The sequence below is a fragment of the Schistocerca americana genome, chromosome X, assembly GCF_021461395.2.
Source record: "Schistocerca americana isolate TAMUIC-IGC-003095 chromosome X, iqSchAmer2.1, whole genome shotgun sequence".
Lineage (NCBI taxonomy): Eukaryota > Metazoa > Arthropoda > Insecta > Orthoptera > Acrididae > Schistocerca > Schistocerca americana.
Window position 1 is genome coordinate 673,332,902 of NC_060130.1, and position 22,961 is coordinate 673,355,862.

The following is a 22,961-nucleotide window of genomic DNA, read 5'->3' on the forward strand; positions in this document are numbered from 1 at the left end:
ACTGTCCCTCAACAGCATTTGTAGCAATGGCCCTACGCTAATAAGACAGTCGACACATAGCTCTAGATAACAGAACTTCCACATTCATTCACATCCAACCACATCTGATGATAAATACAAAATAAATTTCTGACTCGTAACAGATATTGGTTAATGCTGGAAGTGGCACCATCAGTCTCATCTGGTAATTCTCAGTTACTGCCCCACTCGTGTTACTGCTGTAGCAACCGTTTCGCTGCAAGACTACGTAACTGTTTGGTATTTACTGTATCTATATTTCATGTATAGTTATATGTATAAGTATACATATATATACATATACATATAGATTATATATATATATATATATTTGTATTTATTTATTTATATCTATTAAATCTAATCAAAGACAGTCTGACTGTTTGTACATAATATCAACATCAGCCGACTTCCTCCTGTAAACAAACATGTACTTCCACTTCACTCATAACTAACTGTACATTTAACTAACACCATTTCGGCAAGGCATAAAAGAAAGGAATAAAGGACTGACGAACCGGAAACTCAGTCCTCATTACATTCAGACTCAAAAGTCATCTCTCACAATATGTTCCAGCAAAAATCACAAGAGAAGGAAACATCCATGCCAGTTTCACCACTTAGTTGTCTACAACTGCTGTGCATGCTACAAAGAGGGCCGTGAGCACTGGAAAAGAACACTGGAGATTACAGCTGCCACTTGCTGATCGAGGATCTGGCTCATGACGAGGGATAACAGACGCTGTTCTTGCTGCAGGAAGAGCGGCCGGTTTTCAGGATGTCGTGCCAGATGAAGTAATGTACCAGCCGCACGCCTCAGCATATCCAGACTGGTTCCCATAGCATCTGGATTGTCTCTAAGTGCACTGATACCATGCTGATAGGCTACCCCTAATGCAGTAGCTGCCGCCTGCTCGATGAATGCTACTAGCAAGGACACACACGGGCTCTGCAGTGCAACAGTACGTGCCACACCACTGTCCGCAGTGGCCAGGTAGTGCAGCATATTCACTGCAAACTCTCGTAGCACTTGCTCTTCTGAATGGCACAGAAGTCGTGTCAGCACAGCACACAGACGTTCCAAACGGGAGTAGGGTGGCGTAGCTACAACCAGATCTACATTAGAGTCCGTTACGCACAATTTGCACAGAGCTTCCAGTGCGAGGCGCTGGGGTGACAACGAGCCTGAAGATCCCGGAAATGGGTCCTGACCATGAGCAGCTGGACAAACTGCCCAGTGAAGAAGTCCATCAATTACGGGCCGCGACACTTCCTCAGGATGTTGACCGAGGTCCATATGACCGGCAATATTAGCCGCTGTCACCAACACATTTTCGCGCACATGGTGCAAGAAGTCCCACCACCATTCCGCCTCACCTTGTAAACTGCTACAAGAATCTGCAAAGTCAGCATCTTCTTCACTGTCATTATTGCGCTGTTTCTGTGCACGAGGAGGATGTTCGTGGTGTAAGAGTAAAAGCTTCCCCAACAATCCAAGGAATGTAACATTTTTGGCAAACTCTGCTTCATTGCCCGGGACAAATGTCAGATTCCTCAAAATATTTGAAAGACAAACACAACGCCTTGCCTTTGCATGCTCTGTATCAGTAACAAGGTAAAGGCTCGCTTCATCTCTCGCGTAACATTCGTCTTCATAATCTGACATACGTCTTCTTTTCAACGTTCCCGCAGGATCCCTTATTTGTATGCCGCCCCTGTTTTCTCCCTTTATCTCTGGTCTCACATCTGTTACTTTTGACTTTTCTTCAACTTCGTCACCATAGTCATCTTCCATTTTTATGTCTTTTCCTTCATGTTCAGAACCTTCGAGGAACACATCTTGTTCCATTTCTGTTTCCGTTTCTTCGTGTTCTTTTACAGTTCCGTCACAACTGTTGTTGCCATTACTACTTTCATTGCTTTCTAAACATTCACAATTGTTAAGGCTAGTTCCTTCAACAGCATTTCCAGCACTTTCATTACCTTCACTGTTTTCTTCACTGGCAATAATTTCACTTTCAACACCTTCTTTGATCTTATAATCGCAACTGGATTCATTCGGTGTTGTGCTGTTACAGTTATCACCTTTGCTTATGTTGAATATACTACTCTCATTGCTATTAGAACTATTGTCGTTGTTTGTATGTTCTGTTTTTATGTTACTGCTGCTAAAATTATTTGTGTCAATAGTTTCTGATACAGCATTATCTCTCTTTGTTTCAATATCCTTTGGTACATTTGGAGAATGCGGCAACTCCCTTTCATTATTACTACTGCTCTCACTTTCGACACAGTTTGCTTCCTTTTTCACTTCTACAGTTTCTTTAGGAGGCTCTAAGGGGTCTACGCAGTGTTCAGGCAGCAATGAATTTTCTCCCGTATTTTCCGTTTTTATCCGCGAAAACACATCACTCAAAATAGTTTTAGTCCGTTTCACTTCATCACTATCCTGCACATCTACGAAGGAGCTGTCTTTACTCAAATGTTCCTCATTAAGTATCACATTAGATGCACTGCTCGAACTATCAATAACACCGTTGTCATCACTACATTCCACTTTTAGCACTATAGGAGGAGTTACACTCAAGTTTTCAATGGGATACGATTCTTCTTCACTTACTTTTGTCCGACAATCTTCTTCCTCTTCGGCACCTACAGTTTTACTGTCATCGAGCAGTCTCGCAAATGGAACATTACCGAACTCTCCTTGGAAACATGACACAATGTACTTCGTCGAACTGATGTCTGAATAGGTCAACTGCCACGGGTCTTGAACCACATCATCGTTTTCTGCCAAGTCACCTTCAATGTCCCAGCTCTTCCGATTATCCACAACAAAAATCTCATTACCTTTGTTCACAATTCGAACTACCTCACCCTTTCTAGTCACAAGAGTATAATTTGGTGTCGATTTCATTAATGTTATGTGATCTGCAGGATCAACTGGCACTCTAACTTGCCCTAGGTCCACTTCCGGTGTTTCCACCTTTGGTGCCTGGAACCACTTCTTCCCAGAATCTGGAAGAGGCGAGTCAAACATGTCAGCTAAACTGCATCTGAAATGCTCCAACAGCACATCAAGGAGTCCTGGCATGTGGGCTAGTCCAAAATATGCAACTGTGGCATCATCAAACAAAAGGATGTTGAGAATATCCAGAGCCCAAGCACTCTCTGCCAGTAGGCCAGAGCGCAGACTCATCATAAGCCTCCATGCTTCTACGGGTGCTACATCCCCTCGTGTCATTCGCTTGCGTTTATACAAAACAGGCAATGTTGCTTCCACACTTTCTGGAGGGAAAACGATCTCTCGCTTTGGGGCACTCTGTTGTTGGTAGACCTGCGCATTATTCATCCCAGGCGGCTGCGCCTGAAATAAGACACCAGTAGAAAATAAATATAGGTACAAAACATGGTCAGCAAAACTGACAAATCTTAACACATGTAATTTTTTAAACTTCAATTTGGATTTTTTTTTTTTTATAAGTTTTACTTTATACTATGAAATGGGCTATGGGAGAAAATAAAATTCAAAAACTTTAAACATGTGCAAAATTTATACTCACCAGGATTATCATGCTTTGTTGAAGAACAGACTTAATACTTAAAAAATTGCAAGCCTTTGAGTAAGTGGCCCATGCATTGAGAATTAAAGAAATTGGTACATTAAGAGTAATGCAAGATCATCTACCTGTATGAAATACTCAGGAGGAGAGAAAATGCCTCTACAGAAACTAATAAAACCCCTATCTTGTTGTCATCTAAAGTCTACATAACTTACTGCACAATCATTAAGCAAGTTGAAAAGGGATGAGGCAAAAAAAAATTAAACACTGTAACAAATACTGTATTATAACAGCCTCCAAGTTACCTTGCAAAATTTATTAGTCATGCTTCTCTGTGGAATGAAGTGATTCATGTTTTGGGAATTATTGGCAATTTGTTCCTTTGTTTTACCCAGTCATTACTAAATAACAGCTAGAGGCAAGCTGTTCTGCTGGTATGGTGGCACTGTGGCATCTCTGCACGAAGTACAAGTAACTTGCATATAGCAGTCCAGTTTCAACATTAAAAAGGATATGGCAAGTATATGTAACGTCAGCCATTATGTACAAGTGGCAACCTACGGTACTTTAATACAGTGTAATGGGTTAGAACGATATGCCATAATGAGTCATAACAGTACAACATGCTGTATACTCCAGCAAAAAAATATGAAAGCTGACTTAGGATGAAGTGAGCAAAATGAATATACGCAATATAACTTTTAAAAAGTGCATAAAAAGCATTCATGATTCAAAGTCTGCACAAGAAAGGGAAACAGACAAAGGAGAAGAAATATTCTGACTGTAGTGCTGGGGAAGGGGCAGGGGAGGGGGGCTTGTTCCTTATAACTGTCTCAGTAAGTGGTGTGGTCATGTGGAGCTGCTACAAGGATAACAGAAAATGAAGAGACACACAACTTTTGAAATCTATATAACTACAGCATTAAGTTATTTCACAGACTATTTGCATAGTGGAGGGTAAGTTATGAACTTCTGACTACTGATCTTACTAGTGGTTAGCCAGGTTCTTATTTTTATGGCATGTATCATATTTTGTGGGGATGTACAGTCTAGGCAGGTATCTGAAAATTCTGACAGTCTCCAATGGTTCTGCCTGATAAACAATAAAGCCTCTCCAATTCTACTTGTATAAAGTGTACCGAAACAGTTGGTGACTGCAATTGTTTCATAAAGTCATGTAGTTCACTGAATTTCCATTTTCTTTAATGTTACCAACACAATCATTCCACGTAACCACTTTTGGTGCCTGTTGATGGTATTCTCATTCAACATTCAGCAATCTATAGATGAACTCTTTTCATTCAGAGTCTGTAGTGAAGCTTCAACACCACAATGCCAGTAGGGATTCAATAACTCCACCAATGATTTTTTTAACATTCGCGACTCGAAAGAGCTATTCTTCCACAAGCCGAGTTCACTATTTCTCATTATCATTCTCCACCTATCAGACCACAAAATTTATTAGTTTAGTGTGGTACATAGTAAGGTTGGGGTAAAGTGATATGAAGTAGGAAGAAGTAAGTTGTGTAATGCAATATATTATCCAATAGGAAAATTCTGTTATTTTTGTAGGTAGCATACATGATGGGTGCAAATCTATTTTCATTTTTAATATGAACATTGTAGATGGCTTTTAACAAAGATTGAGAAGCTGCAGAACATAAGCATTCAAAGTGGAGCACAAGCGTGCAAGATTTTTTAAAACGACAATTCTTAGCTGAAGATGATAATTTATGTCCTTTATTCTTTTAATTCATTCTTTTCTACAATGAGAACTAATAAATAAATTGGACTTTGCTCTACTATTAACTGAACCAAACCACTGTCACTTCTGTTCCACATTAAGGATGGCTATAATAGGATCAGAGCCACATTTTTGTAAATTAATGTGCTCATATTTAAGAGAGAGAATGGAAAAGAATTAACTGTGTATACCTGAATAAAAACTGAACATGAACAAACTCAATGAATATCAAAAAATATCCTCGAAGGACTGGGTTTGGTGGCACCACTGTATAGTATGTGCATATACAGAGGGGTGGTTGTGTTATTGCTTTATTTGTCACAGTAATCAGTGATCAGATGGCACTCTGAAGGCCTGTCTGTGCACCCTCTGTTTTGACTCTGCAGGCAGTAACTATGCCAAGTTTGCCATAATCATTTTAGGGTACAACCACGCCCTACTGATGAGTCAGCACTCCTGTTGAACAGATTCAGCCATTTGAATGGTGTCACATTGGGGTCCTGGGGGAAGCGGCGGACGTATTAACGGATCGCTGCACATGTTGGACACAATATATCAGTGGCGTGTTGCTGCTTTCAACAAAGGTTTGTGGAACATTCCCATACCTGTATACCAGGCTCTGGACATCCTCACAGTACAGATGCATGACGAGATAGGTGCACTGTGCGAGCATTGGTGTCTGATCGATTATCATCCAGGGCCAAAATCTGTGCATATGTTGCACCTGTTGTGTCATCATGGAGCACTGGGAATCGTCTGCTTGCAGCAGGGATAAGATCACATGTGCCTCTGTCCAGACTATTACTGATACCACAACACTGTCAAGCATCACTAGTGATGGATGTACACACCTGTATGGTGTAGACCTGGTGAGCTGCCTACTCCAGAGTGCATTTGCCCTGAACACGCTGGTCACATGGTCACATCCCAGGTCTCATTGGGGGAGTGGGGGGGGAGCAGTCATGGTCATATTTTGTGTTTCTGGAGGTTAAAGTAACCAAAGCAAACAGTGCCCGTTGCCTTGCACAGGCTATTATCCCCACACTACTGCCATTTCTTCATAGAAAGGGATGTGCTTTTTCAATGGGATAATGCACGTCCTCATACAGCTGCTGCAACACAAGCTCTTTGTGGTGTACAGAAACTGCCCTGGCCAGCAAGATCAACTGATCTCTCGGCTACTGAACATGTATGGGACATGATGAAGTGGGAACTTACTTGTTCTCTGGGGGCCTGCAAGAACCACGACCAAATTACTATAAAAGGCACAAGATGCTTGGGACAATCTATCACAGGATGCCATTTGACACCTTTATGATAGTTTGCATGTGAGAAAACACACCTGCATCACCACCAGAGGGGAATACACTGTGTATTGATGTGACTGGGCACTATTTACTGCGATGGGAGTTTCGTTTGATCTGAATGATGAACAACCTGTCACCTCAATGGTCAGTAAAACCACTGTCCTTGAGGCTGTTGCTTTTTTTCAGCAGTGTATATAGTCCCATAAAAAAATACTCAATACCTACTGTCAACATGCATACTGATTTCTAACACAGTAAACTAAGTAGTGCCTTAATCAAGATGACCTTTTTTTTCCAGTTTCAACATTTTGTTGCCAAGGAAACAGTAACTTTATTAAGTTTCTTAAAGCATTTATTAATGATTCTGTCAGCAGTTCCTGTATTTATATTAGGCAATTAGTTTCAAATGTTATAGGTTCTTTTTCATGCCTGGCCTACTGAGGCTGCACTGACAGTGCCTGAACGATAATAATAAACATCAAAGAGGCAATGCATGAGTGTGATTTTGACTTAGTAAAAGGCATGTGTGGATTGTAGCATTTTTTCTGGAAACATTTATACAGATTAAGTTGCCTCTTTGATGTTTATTATTAATATCAGGCACTGTCAGTGCATCCTCAGTAGGCCAGACTTTAAAATGAACCTGTAAGGTTTGAAACTAGCCGCCTAACATAAATACCACAACTGTTGACAGAATCATTAATAAACGCTTTAAGAAAATATGATTTGTTATTACTTTTCTTTAATTTTACTCATCTTAACCTGTTTCCTGATGGAACCAGAAAGTATGTGTGTGTGGAGTGGGAGATCAGGGCCTATTGTTTTAAATGAAATCTCAATAGTGATACAGATTCACAAACCTTATATGATCTTTGAAATCTCTGTATCTGCAGTTTACCTCATGGTCCTAGCAGCAGCCGAGTTGCTCTCTTACCTATAGCCATGTACATCTGATGGCAATCCCATTCAGTCACTCTGTGCTTCAGTCAAAAGCCAATACAGAATACCAACTGTACAAGCTGCTTTAATGGGGCAAAAATGAAGCAACTACATTTGAGCATCCTGACACTGCACTATTTGTTCCTTTCTCAAATTTTAAATGCCTCATTTACAACCTACTAAATGGCTCACTTATTAACCATGCAGCTTACTCATGGTTGAACTTAAGAAATCTTGGACTGCAGCTGAAGCACTATGCAGAATTATTCTCACACTTACACATCATAAGAACTAAAACTCTATGGCACTATCACACTATATAACATTGACCTGCTGTCTGACCACTACTTCATCTGAAAAATTGCATATTACCTCCTTGAGCTGCTGGTAAAATTCCTTATCAACCAGTTTCAGCTGTCTGGTCATCAGCAGGTTCATCAAAATATTTATGGCATCATGTTAAGTGAAATTAAAAATCATTATCGTTAGAGGATAAAACCACAAATTATTGACTGCTATCACAAGGTAATATAAGCTACATTGTAAGCTTATAAAAACTATGCTAAGTAGTGTATTTGTTCATGTTATAACTGTAATCCTCATTAATGCTGTGAACAGATTCATACCGCATACCAGATGTGCAGTACTAATCTGTTCAAAGTTTTAATGTTGGTTACGGTTATAACATGAATGAGCACACTACATAGCACAGTTTTTATAGACTGAGGATGTAATTTATATTATGGTGTAATAACAGTGAATATTCCACCGTTTTATCATCTGATGATGATTATTTTATATTTCACCTAATCTTAGGTTGTGAGAACTTTTATGAACCTGATGATGTGGGATGACAAACTAGCTGGGTAAATACAGAATTTTACCAGCACTTCAAGGTGGTAATATGACATTTTTCAAATACATTAGAGCTGTGGGACACCATCTTCTGAAAATCCACTCAATCAGCACTGTGCAGTAGTATTACGAAGACTCACAGGCAGCACATGACCTTGTCAGCTGCTAGTGTCAAGTTTCTGAATTAGAGCTACCACTATGCCATAACAAAGCTCCCCATTAGTGTTCACGAGGCTGAGGGCACCCTACTAAATATCTGTAACAGGTTTATTTATTGGTCATAACACAGTACAAACATGAAAGCTTTATGTGTTTGCCAGATATGCCTACCATAGAGACACACGCCCTCGACAGTGTGTTAATATTTGTTAAATGCTGACTTCAAAAGCGTGCTTCGGAATCAATTTATGACTATTTATTAATAGAACAGACAAAACGAGCCATATGTGATGTAAGACCAAATGCACATACTCTTTATTATGGGCACTTCATTTAATGAAATAAAAGTACATCGACTTCACAATGTGCTGCAAAATCATTTCACGACATGACCCGAGTTTAACACAATGGTTTGGAACAGTGTCTACAAAACACTGAATGTGTTTATTTTTCAATATGAAGCAAAGACTTTGACATACTGTAATGTACAAGCCTCTTAATTTTTTTTTATAACACAGGTTGTCCTCAAGTTGTTAGCACACGAAACAAAGGCTTCTCTAAATGTCTTTCAGTATCTCGACATGGTACAAAAAGCAACACCATAAGTAGACTCATGATGTGTGTAGAAAATTCAGATTGAGTGAGAAAAAATTAGAAGCAGCGAACCTTTGAACCCGGTAGTTGCTGCATCGAATACGGCTTTCCTTCCGATCGGAACGGAGCACGTGGGCTAACCATCGGTGGCCTTAGGAGTGAGTTTTGATTAATACCAGGAGTCTGCATACTTGGAACCCACTGCTGCTGTGCCTTAAGGAAAAAAGAAAGAAAGAAGTAAATAAGACTCTGAATAAAATACTTGTGTTACTAAAATTATTTATAGTAACATCTCTGACAGTTTCACTAACAGCTTCAATCTCAAAAAGAGTAAGAAATACACAGTTCACACAAAAATTATGGTTACGGATGTCTTCAACCATAAACAACCAACCCTATATGGACAAAAGTGACAGAGAACATCGTAATTCAAACTGTAACACAATACCTGTTGTGGAGGCTGATACGGTGACTGTCCACTAGCTTGGTAGCGGTGCTGGTCCCACTGGCTGTTAGCTGGCTGACCAGGCACAGGACCACCAGCTCGTTGAGCATTTTGGTTCCACTGTGGAGGCCCTTGTGGAACAGGTCCTTGTGGAGGGTACTGTGCCCGATACTGAGTGTTACCACTACTCCAGCCTACAATACAACAAATTCTCTATTTTAATCACACCACATTTAAATCAATCTCATGAGATGCATTTATGTCTCATCAAATACTAGAACATCTCACTCTAATGTGAATCCCTCCAATAACTACATACAACCAAGAATATGAGAGTTTAATCTAAGAGGCTCGTTATTAATCCTGCTGCAATGTATTTCAAATGGAACAACAAAGTGTCTGGATCTGAGGAAATTATAAAAACAGAATTGCATAACTTAGCTCTCTTAAATGTTCACTGTTAACTTTATTAATCTGAAACTGATTACAGGTTTAAATCTTTAGAAAACCAACGCAAAGTTAAAAACTAAGTAAATAAAAGTCTCCAAGGCACTAATTTTTTTTATGCATTCTTGCACTTCCAGTTAACATATTACTGTCCAACAATTCAAGTTTGACGAACCTACACAGATCAACATTTTTTCAGTTGCCAATTCATTCAGTCATCCCAAACACAAGAAAACATTTTTGTAACATTCCATAAAACACTAATTCTCATTTATAAGTACTGAAATGGAAAATTGTAAGTACATTTCATTGATACAATACATCTGAAAACACTTGCAAAACCACAATGAACCATGAGCTGTACGATTTATTTATATATTTTGTGTTCCGGAGAGCTGTGTTGTAGATATATCACAGGGTATTGAACATGTCAGTTTTACTGATGTGTTATGGTATTATAAAAGTAGTACTACTATTCATTTTTAATATCTAAAGCTCAGGTTCTAACACTAAAAAACAAATTTTGCAGTTAAATAAATATTACAGAAAATGTAAATATTACAGTACATATATAATATAAAAATAAATACATTTACAACAATAAATAGACAGGATCATAAACACTCTATGGTCTAAAATGACACACACAACAAGAACTGACTTAAATTTCTTTAAGCAAGAGCTCGTCTTGCCATCTGCCAAACCTAATTTGTGAAGAAAGGGCACTAAAAACCTAACAGCCACTGAAGTGCATCTCCTTCCAAACTAATGCCAAGTTTGCATGCCAGAAGTGGATATCGCCTTTTCTTCTAGATCATGATTACGATATGCTCTAGTAAGTTTGAAAAGGGGCTTTTCCCCCGAAATTACTCAGGCTGTAGATTTTGGGATATAAGGAGGCACCACAGACAAAACAGCACATGAAAAACCTGTGCTCAAGCTTAAGATGGGTTTGAACATTACAGTGCTTTAATAAATACAGAACTTTTAATGGTGGTAATGTCACCGACTTCCTACAATCTGTGAACTAACTCAACCAATCAGTTATTGGGCAGCTATAATTTAACCGGGTACATTAAATGTATTCACAGTTGTGAATATGGACAACCATCAGCAGTATAACGGAACGACAACAGAGAAAATTTGTGTCGAACCAGGACTCGAACCAGATTTCCAGCTTATCGTGAGCAGTTGCCTTACCATTAAGCTATATAAGCACAACTCATGGCCAGACCCAAACTTCCACATGTTTCCAACCACGTGTCTACAACCTGCACTCGTACATTCATATGTATATTCTCGTACAGGGGAGACATTTTAGGCAAAAGTCACTTTGCCCGGTGTCAGTAGATAAATATTATATTTCAGCACCTGTGTTATTCAGAATTACAATGCACTGTTGCTTTGGACATGCATACAATGATAAGGTGACCACTTGTGGTAATCGGGAAATCCAGGTTCGAGTCCTGGTCTGGCACAAATTTTCACTGTTGTCACTCCGTTAAACAGCAATGGCTGTCCATATTTGCAGCTGCAAATACATTTAATGTATTTCATAACAGCTGTAGTCACCACAGTGTCTTTTCCTTCAGGCATGTATGAACGTTTACCCAGTCAGTCACCTAGTCACATGCACAAACACCAATTTGCCTCCTTGGTTAAGCTATCAATCAGAGTTGTTGGTACAGAGGAACATACACAGAAAACAGCAAGTAGCAGGAACCGGAATAGGACATTAGACACAGCAAAGGGTGTTGGACAAGCATGTGTAATGACTAGGGACTGGAAAATGTAGCACCTATTTTTGGCAAAATTCGTGTCCAGTTTCTTAGTTTGTAAATGACTAGACACACAAATTTAAAAGGTTGACACACTACATGAGTGCAAATAGACAAATTATTAGTTCTTTGAAATCAACTGTTAAAAAGAGTGCTGATTGCGGGCTTTTGACTGGCATGTTTGTTTTTGAAAACACTTCAACAACTTTTTCTACCGAAATTGCTTTTGTTTTCTTCATTTGGCTGTATTTATACTTTCAAAAAAGATTGTTCTGTTGCAAAGCACCAGCATTTTCTCACCAGTTAACTGAATTCCTCTCAGATTAAGGTGTTACTGGACATTATTTGTCTTTTCTTGCCCAATCTGAAGATTAAAAAATCTGCAGACTATTAATTTCGACCTTCCGTGGGCATTCATAGCCCTACAACCCATGCTTGACAACACTACAGATAGAACTGACAAGACACTTAGCGTAAAGTAAATCGATCATACGTTAGCTTGGTTTTAACATTAGAAGAATCATTTCTGCACCATCAAAAAACATTAAAGACTGTTTTCCAATCACTATAGCACAGAGGGCATTATAGGCTATAGTCACAGACGGCAGCAAGTGTAAACAGACTAGAATTTTGACCGCCGCAGGGGAAGGAGCAGTGTGGGGAAACAAACCCCGCCTCCATTTCATTGGGCAGCAGCCTACAGCAGAACTGACACACTGTCACAGGGATTGCCGATCTCTTCTGGTGTTGTAAGAGTCATAATTGAAATCTGTGATGGAGCAGGATTAGTCGCTTCACTTATTTCAAAATAAGAAAAGAAAACAATGAGTAACACACAACACAAAGCATTTGGGGTAGCTACCACACAATTGCTTGTTGAAGTTGCAGAGTATTGTTAATGATACAGGCCGGAACTCTAGCGGTACATTGCATTACGCGAGTGTGTGTTAAACAGACCACTCAATCATCCACAATTGGCATCACACCAGATCATTGAGTGTATTGATACATCCTTGCATTTGTACACTTTATTTTGCACATAGGTCCTTGTGCACATTATCTATCCAAATTGGGTTTCGTCATATGGTGTATAATGCCAGTGACTGCTTACATTTTCGATATTCTATGCAGAAAATACAGCCATTTCAAACTTTCGCTAACAAATAGCTCATCTGGATACAGTTCGCTATGAAATGGCATCTATTAAGTAATTTCACATTTTGAGGCAGAATTCACATTTATTTTGGATTTATCGGAAAATGTGAATTATTCCAGTCCCAAGTAATGACTCATTATTAAAGGTACCTATTTTCTGCAAAGTGCAAAATCACAAAATTTTACAAATTTTGTTCAAAATGAGTAACTGTTGATCTTTAAGAAAAATCACAAAATAAATGATGAAATTGTGTGGAATCATATCATTTGAAGTTAATGGAGTAAATTCAATTAAAGTTATGGCAATGAAATACAAATATTGATGACACTCGATTCTACACTACTTCGATATATTGAATTCAGTATTGCTAACTAAACTTCCTGCACAGGGAAGTAAAGTAAAATTAATTTTATGTGATGCTGAAATAATAGCACTGATTATGTGTGTGTTTTAAACAATATGATAAATACAGTCTTTTCTGCTGTAGGAGATGGTATTTCTTGCTCCTACAGATGAGGTAGTGGTGAAATGTACCAAACATCAATTATACCTTGATCAAATCTCATTTCTTAGGGTCTATTTCATTATTTTGTTGTTGCCAGAATCCATATCCTGATTTGTAGGTAATGGTTTGAAAAATATTGAGACAAACTGGTAGTTGTACTGAAAAATAGTTCATGAAGAACATGTCATAGGTAGAAATACAAATGATGCCAGAAATTATATTCATTATGAAGTCAAACTTGTTAAGCATCATTTCTCTCCTAAGATGAGGGTATTGCTGAAGGACAGTCAGTAACGCTCAAATGCTACAACTCTATCTACATGAGTGCAACAGTAAAATGTAATTTCTAGGCATTAGTAGCCGGCCGAAGTGGCCGTGCGGTTAAAGGCGCTGCAGTCTGGAACCGCAAGACCGCTACGGTCGCAGGTTCGAATCCTGCCTCGGGCATGGATGTTTGGGATGTCCTTAGGTTAGTTAGGTTTAACTAGTTCTAAGTTCTAGGGGACTAATGACCTCAGCAGTTGAGTCCCATAGTGCTCAGAGCCATTTGAACCATTTTTTTAGGCATTAGTTTTGAAGACAACTGGTACACAATCTTTATATCAAAGGCAAACTAATGTACCATACTCTGGAAGATATATAAATGTTGTAATGTATTTGTTTCCCAAATGAACCTACATTAAACTCAACCTGAAGACACATTTGTTAGCATAACTAGTCTCGGTGAACTATTGCGGAAGGTTACTTAACCCTTTCATTGCTACATAGGTGCTCTTTGCATTCTGTGTTGAGGTGGCTTTTGTTAAGGCTTTACTGCTCTCCAGATGTTGGTGCCTGTGCCGAGACACAGTGTTCTATGAAATCTTTTTTCAAAAACTATTAAGTGAGAAACACTTATTTTTGTATATCTTACCTGATCCCCCTCATGCACACTAAAGCTATCAGTTGGTTTGTTGCTTGTTCCATAAAGTTTGTTAATTGCTCCACACATAAAATTCATGATAATTATTATGATGTGGAATGTGACAACAAACACATAATTTTTATCTACAACTAAATAAAAAATTGAAAATAATGGCCGCATGTTTGCCATTTACAGTTCTTCTTGATCTTCTTCTGCTTCTTTTAATGACTAATCATCTCTACTCAAGAATTGCTCTATGGCGTATAGGGAGTTATTAAGCGGAAAGCTCTTTAATCTACTTTTGGAAACACTTCTGCTATTTGTTAAACATTTTATTCCCGTACGTAGACTTTTAAAGAGCTGTACAGTTGCATATTTAATCTCTTTCTGTGCCGAAGTTAGATTCATTAAAGGGTAATTTTTCCTTCTAGTGTTGTATTTGTGAAGATCAACGTAACTGTAAAATTTGGACTGATTACTGATTATAAGTTTCGTAAGTGAATAAATGTGCTGTGAGGCTGTGGTTAATATTTCCAGCTGCTTAAAGAGATATCTGCAAGATTTACATGTGCACACTCCATACATAACTCTATTTAATTTATAATGGGCCACAACCACTTTTTGCCTAGGCGAGGAGTTAGCCCAGAGTATTATCCCATATGACATCAATGAACAAGCAAAATATTTTAGCTTGCTGACTTCTACATTCACAAAGTTGGCAATTACTATTATGACGAAAGTAGCAAAACTTAAACATCTTAGCAGGTCTACAGTATGGTTTATCCAGTTTATGTTTTCATCACATTCACACCAAACACTTTGCAATTTCCATCCCAGTTTATTATTTACTGTTGGTGTACTCAGTTAATAGAAGGGAGGATATTCTCAACAGTACAAGATTGGGTTAAATGCATTTTTTGAAAGTTTACAGTAAGCCCATTTGTGCAAAACCATTCAGTAACTTTCACAGAAACATCATTTACCATTTTCTTTGTTGATGGTTCATTGCTTTCTTTGTTGATGGTTCATTGCTCAACTTCACAAAAATGCTTGTATTATCTGCAAACAGAATTAATTCTGCTTCCCAATGCAAATGAAATGGCACATCATTAACATGAAGCAAGAGCAGCAATGGACCAATGCTACGTCGGAATTCATCAAGCAAGCAAGAAATGGTCAATAGTTATTTACTTGGAATGTTTTTTAGAGCTCTGAGAAGCTGGATGTCAAGACATTTTGGAAAGGTTTCCTCTTAAATTCCATGCTTAACAATACACGAGCCCTTCAACAAATAGTTAATGGTGGCACAGGGACACACGAACACAAAACATATATCTGTATGGTTCTAAGCATAAGTCAGAGATGATGGATGCTCAGCTTTCTGCAAGGTATCTCGCGCCCATCCTTTTTGCCCTTCTATACAGAACCAGAAAAAATTATCACTGAGTACTGTAATTACCCATGTTACTCAATTCTATTTACTTTCTATGCAGTTCCATATAATGCGGCAATAAACTGGTGTAACTGTAACGTATAGTATTTCATATTTCCAAAATTGGAAAATTAATCCCTTGATATATTGACTTTTCTTCACAAACTGTTCCAAAAAGGTATTTTATTATTAATGAAAATAGCTTTTGAAGTAAGTGTGACTTACAAATTTTTGAAGATCACTGTTAATAAAATCCAGAATATACTTGTGCACTGGACTTTCACTGAAGTATCCTGAATCATAAAGTCATTTTGTAGTTTGTGTGTAGATATGGAATCAAATCATGTGTTTCACAGTGTGTCCCTTTGAATGGAAATATTGGTGGAGCTAGTCACAGTACAGTATAAGCATTTATCTCGTACCACTGGTGAGTACTTGTCAGTCATCTGTTCAACTTTTATCACTTTCAGTCTCCAACGAAATAACATCACATACTACTTCACTTTCTGGGGTGCTAAATTCAATGTCAAACTTAGAATCACTGTACAGCCATCCATTTTAAAGTACCCAAAGCTACAAACAGTAAAGGTGATGCCCCCTAGTGGCCGAACACTTAACTACCCATGCTGAAACGGATGTAAGCAAGGCTTTACTTTTTCAGAGGTCTGTTCTTAAGTTGCTGGGATACTCTTGGGATTTTAAGTTTTTGTCAGAATAATAAAAACTAACTCTGGCTTTATGTTAAAGTGTTAAATTTTTGAAATCAAGTATTGCCTCTCTATAGTTTCTCATTTGTAACTAATGAATTATTTTCATTACATACAACAAATAGAAGCTGTTTGGGTTGAATCAATACAACTGACAAACTGTGATTATCAAAAATTAAGTCTAATGTACATGGCACAAAAAAATCCCAGAAACAAATAATTCCTGGCTGTTACACCACAAAGTAAAGGGAAAAACAAAGATGATGATGATAGGTCCACAATATCAAATTATGAAACTTTACTGTCACTTTAAAACATGAGGAATATCACATAAAATAGCTAAACAGAGGGAGAAAGTTCATATTGTCCTCATAAGCTGGGAAGAGACCCCTAACAGCACCAAGAACTATGTGACTTAGCTTCTTTTTTCTGTCCCCAATCTTTAAACTTTTAAGAACCCTCCAAATTACAGTGCTTACCACTTACCGTATATAGAAGGCCTTTGTTGACTATATGGTGGATAGGGAGACTGCTGTGGGTCTTTTGCAAAATCTGGATGCCTTCTAGGGGTCTGTGGAGCTGGAGGTGGCATTGATTTACTATGAGGGCTTCCAGGATACATCTGACCACCTGAGCCAGTTGCAGTAGCTGCTTGTTGACCAGAATATACCTGTTGGCAGTATTTACTTTCAATTGTAACTATTTTTCACAAACAAATATCAAATAACAACACAAACTGTAACAAAACTATCACTTCTGTTTCTTCATGAATAACATTTTTAAAAAAAAAGTGTTTATACATTACTGTTCACAAGCTCCTTGCTGTTAACTGCACTAATTATTCCTGGTAATGAACTGCAATTGTGCTGTACATTTTCACACTATCCCCTTATTAGAAACAGTACATCAGAATCATAACATTTTTGTATCAGTGAGAATGTGATCTCATATCTACCTGAATAATAACTATGAGGAAGCTAAAAAGATATAAATGATCCCCAATTATACATAATGTATAGACAGTGTATGTATAAAATAAAAAAAATTAAAATACACATTTGTTTATGACGACTTGAAATTTTCAAACTCTGTTCAGAATTAGGTAGGGGTGGGCTTTTAGCTTAAAACTTGTTGGCAGAAAAGTAACAAGTATGTTTTGTGTGTCCCAGAATGTGTTATAAATTCATATTGGGAAGAAATTCATATTGGGAAGAAATTCAAATTGGTGTTCAAGAAATCATAAAATTTATATGAAGTGTTGTTATCTGCAACAATTTCAAAGTAGGAATCACATGAATTCAAGTGATCAAATCTCAAGAACTTTGTTTTAGAATATTAAGACTGTTAATTTTTACATTTCAACTGAGGTTTTTGCACATAATGATGCCTAACTAGATAATAATATTGTTGGTTTCAACTGAGAATACTGTATTATTAATCTCGAGGGTGGAAGTGTTGCAGGCATATTGTCCTCCTTAAGGCAGAGTACATTACACTGTTTATTCAAATAACGGAAAACCTAGGATGAGATGATAATAAATAAAGAGTTATGATAGATAGCTACTCACTACACAATGGTGGTGGTGAGTGGAAGACAAGCACATTGAAAGAAGACTGCTACATACTATCAGTGAATGCCCAGAGGGGGCAGTGGCAGTGTGTGTGTGTGTCTGTGGGGGATGGGGAGGAGGAGAATTTGTTGCCTACATCTGACAAAGGGAATAGTTTGATAGCTGATATTACAAAGAGACTCAAAAAGTATGTTTCATAATATAATTGCAGTCTAAGTATATTTTCTTGAATGTTCCACTACACTTCAAAGTGACACAGATACACGACATTTTTCAACATCATCAATTCTCTGTAAATAATGATCAGAATGTTCTGTCTGTCAGTCAGTCAGTCCCTCGACAACAGATATCTGCTCCTCTGTCATGAAGCCATTTGAGCATTATTGTGTGAACATCCTCATCATCGGAAAATCTGTGACCGTTTCAAATCAGTTTGTCAATTGGTTGGACATTGTCATCTGTAGTAGATGCCACTGGTCATCCTGCCCTATCAGCACCATTCACACCCATGCGGCCTTGGTCACATTGTAAGCACCATTTTGCTATGGCTGGATGCAACACTGCATTTTGTCCATATACTACCAGAATTTCAAATTGCATTTGTGAGAAAATTAGACTTTTATCCATAAGATTTTTACAGACTCAAGTACTAAGACTTTGCAGCTTTGGAGTATGTTTACAGTTTCCGTGCCATTTCACTTCCACACTGTGATGCAGTTGTTATCCATACCCCAGTAGAACAGTGTCTGCAGGACATCTAGAACATGTACTCTCTTTTGACAATGTGCCATTCTTGTTGCACAATAGTCTTAACATGGGACAACCAGTGTAACTTACTATTTCAAGTACCCTCGTATATAGTAGGCCTCTTTCAGTGTATGTCTCTGCACTTCAAAGCCTCCTCTATGTAGTGAATACTGACCTATCCCATTAAATATTATTATTACACTGTTTATTGACAGTTTTAAAAATGCAGACTGATGGTAACATCAGGTATGTATGTAAAAGATTTCACATGGTGTTTCCTACATCAAGTGCAAATAGAAATTTGTGTTCAAAGTGATTGTTTTTGTATCATATACTTCTATCATATCAAGTGACATATTCTGTGTAGTTTACTCATGAGGTAACATGCAAGTCAGATTTCATCCTAAGAAGAACATTCTTTACCATGAAGTCCTAATAACTGTAAATGTAAACATTTTTGCTTCTCTCATCTATAAAAAGAACAAAACTAATGAACTTATGCCACAGTAGAGTTCCATCAGAATATCAACAGAACTACGGCAACTTTTGATTACCCAGAAATAACTGTGTAGAAGGAGCAAAACTAAAACAAGTTGTGAAATTCGATTTTTTAAAAAACCTATGATCTGTAGAAGGTAGACGTGTTTTCATGATTTTTACTCTATATACTAACTACCCATAATTATTATTATGTACCAATGACGAGTACATTAAACAGTAAATTATCAACTGCAAATACACATTTTTTATAATAAAATTTCAACTATGTTGAGACACACTGTGTGGAAAGTTATCTGTTCAATGACAAGTACACACACTATTCTTCTTCATTCTTACAGTAAGTTTGCCTGTAATGATAATGTAAATGTGTGACTTTCAAGGGGCTTACTACAGAGAAATTATTCTAACCAACATAATTAGAAAATTACCTTTCAATGGACAACAGAAATTTTCTGTTGACATGTATTTAGTTCCATCTGCACATGGTGGGCAGAGAGGGGGGGGGGGGGGGGGGGGATGATAATACATTCCCAACTACTGTCTTATTTTCTCTCCAATTTTAAAATCTTCTGCCAACAGTCCATCCGACACTGCATTAGAAGCAACTTCAAGAAATGTAGATTTTTTTTATCTCCCCTCTGAGTTTTTAAAAATGTAGACCTCTCAGGCTGAGCACTAATTTAGCTTAAGTAGCTTCAATGTATCATTGACATTTATTTGTAAGAGTCTTGAATAAGTAATGGGTGTGCTCAGAGTTTTGGAATGCCACAGGCAAAGTCAGCATTTTGGTAGACATCATCACTGCTCCTCTACAACCTTCTTTTGATTTGCTCTCTTTGTACCATTCAACTTTGTTCCGTAAAATGTTAAAGAAACCTGCCAGTATTACCATTACATCTGAAAGGGGCTGGAAAATCTCAAATGAGTGAACTTCAAAGGGAAGCTAAAACTTCGAGAAAAGTGTATGCCATGTATCACTGATGTTTTGATAAGAAATGATTGAATATGAACTGAGTAATGTAACACTACATCAACTCTATTGATAAAAGGCCATGCACAGTACTTCTATAACATAAATATATAATAATGTGTCTATGTACATACCAGCTGTACTAGATTGTTATGCACTGTGCAGTATCTGTAGCATACCATACAAACAGGTGTGAACAGTATTGCATGATGTGGTATTGGTACAATCAGGCCCAAAACATACAATATTTATAATGACAAGAAAAACAAATTACAGAAGACGCACAGTTTCACACGTGCACCAAGTGATTACAGTCATGAAGATCCACCTTCCTCTTGGTTGAAATGTGAATTCACTTCATGATCTGTGCTTAGTCAGTGAAAACTTAATGAAGCACAATTAGATGCAATTTTAATATACAATACTGATTTGGCAATGAGGCACTCAAATACAAAATCAGTAGTTTGACACACAGGATATCAGTCTAAAGAATGTGACAAACGAGGGAGCAAATCATATCACAGAATTAAAGAATTTAAAAGAAAGGCAGCTAATAAAAACTGAAACTGTTAGTGTTACAATGCTCTCCTATGAAACCAGCCGAGGCTGTTATAAAACTGTAGCTACACATATTTTATAATGGGTTATACTCATGTCTAAATTAACCAATCTTGAAACACTTATTAAGAAAATGTGGATGGAAATCTCGGAAGTCTCAAAATTAAAAGTTTTGGGCACCACGTACATCTAGACAAACATTGCAGTAAACCTTTTAGAGATCTGAAAAATTGTGGGCTGTTGAACTTGCGGTAAGACTGTTTGGAAGTTAAAAATTTTCAGTAACTGCAATACAGGCTGTAACAACATTTACATGGCTTAAATAGAACTACTCAAGAAAGAATATACAATCCCTTAATTGTCTATGTCCTCAATGAGAAAGTTACAAGGCACAGTAACACAAATGGTACAATTATGTATGGATGAAAAGGGAAACCATATAATTTAGATATCTCACTCAACATAGAACATAATTACACATATACTTAAGAAATGGTATGACACACTCATGCATTTACAATTTCTGTGGCATAGCATTTGGAGCTGTAAAACCTTATGTGATGTAACAAAATATTTAATATTGCATTGCTTCCTACAGTTATAATCACTGACTAACATGACACAGTGATTAGTGTACCACAGGTACATTCATCCACCCAAATATGGGTTACACATGGTTGCCGTAAAAAGCTTACAGTAAATGGAGGGATGATTTACTTGAAAAGAAACATCCCACTCCATTTCCATATTTATCTTCTGTCATCTTCTTTACAGTTGTAGGTATTCAAAAATACATCGCATTGATCCAGAAAATGTAAATGAATATCAGCATTGTTATTTCTTTCACATTTTAATGAAGAAGTATGATTTACTTTTATACAAATGACTATAATTACCGGATCTTGACGGTAATAGTCTTGCTGTGGTGGATACCCTGTGGGTTGCTGTGCTGGTGGTCCCGTAGGTGGAGCAGGATAGCCAGTACGTGAAGGATAGCCAGGTGGCTGGCTGGGCCCCCCGTACTGGTTGTGTCCAAAGGGATCTTGACCACCAGCCGACTGCTGCGTCCCACTACCTTGTCCATAACTCCTGAAAATAATAAAAACTAATTGCAACACATTATTTTCCTAATTACAATGCCACCAACTGTTACCTCAATATAGATTCTCACATTTGCTCAATTTTAGACTACTGCCAGCCTATTCTCTGATAGAACAAATGTTCTTGCTAAGCCAAAGACAATATGCAATAGACCCAAATGAAAATTTAATATTCTCTTGTTTTTACTTTCACGCAAAGGTAGGTGTGTGTGTGGTTTTTTTTCTTTTTTTTTTTTTCTTTTTGGAGCTTACGGGTGCTCAGTGTTGAGGCTATCAGTGCCCTTACATATTTTGAAAGAAACAAATATGATTAAAATGTCCAAAATTGTTGTCTCACAGTGTGAAGGAAACCTATAAAATGACACTCATTCACTCACTCCCATGCCACTCACATGGAACCACACAATCACCATGTCTCACAGGAATTAATACAATGGAGAAGGGTGAAAGGCACCATTCCTGGGATTAAAATAGAAGTAAAACCACAGAAGAGCTAAAGGAAAGGCACAGGGAAAAGTGACTGGTCGACCACTTACAAAAATATGAGTGACCCAGTCATCCTGTTAACAGATTAGGAACATCATCCTAAAATTTTTGGAAACACGTTGGAGATATCACAAAATCTTAAAACTCTCAAACACATTCCTTTCAATGTCACTTGAAACAAAGGGGACATATGCTGCTGCCGCCCTCTGGTCTAAAAATAAAACATAATCTAGTAAAATGTGGTGCACAGTCATCTGTATGCTACAGGCAGCACACACTGGAGGATCCTCTTGGCAGAGCAAGAAGCCATGCATCAGAGGATTGGCCTATGTGAAGACAAGTAAGCAGGACTCCATCCCGTCTTTGTGGCCAAAGCTTATTACCAATCACTTCCACCCACCCAATCATCTTCCCATTGACACACTGTTGTGGATTGGCAAGACAGCCAACCCACTATGAGAGGAAGCCGAAAGGC

General features: G+C 37.8%; 1 protein-coding gene across 1 annotated transcript in view; it reads right to left on the reverse strand.

Moving 5' to 3' along the window:
* Positions 1-344: 344 nt before the first annotated feature.
* LOC124556240 (trithorax group protein osa-like) overlaps positions 345-22,961 on the reverse strand; it is a 47,965-nt gene continuing 25,348 nt past the window's right edge. Inside the window, exons 6-10 of the mRNA XM_047130228.1 lie at positions 21,797-21,971; positions 17,040-17,223; positions 9,628-9,818; positions 9,252-9,392; positions 345-3,385 (exon numbers count right to left, since the gene is read on the reverse strand). Of these exons, the coding sequence (XP_046986184.1) occupies positions 665-3,385; positions 9,252-9,392; positions 9,628-9,818; positions 17,040-17,223; positions 21,797-21,971 (3,412 nt within the window). The 3' untranslated portion in view covers positions 345-664. The remainder of the gene's footprint in view (positions 3,386-9,251; positions 9,393-9,627; positions 9,819-17,039; positions 17,224-21,796; positions 21,972-22,961) is intronic.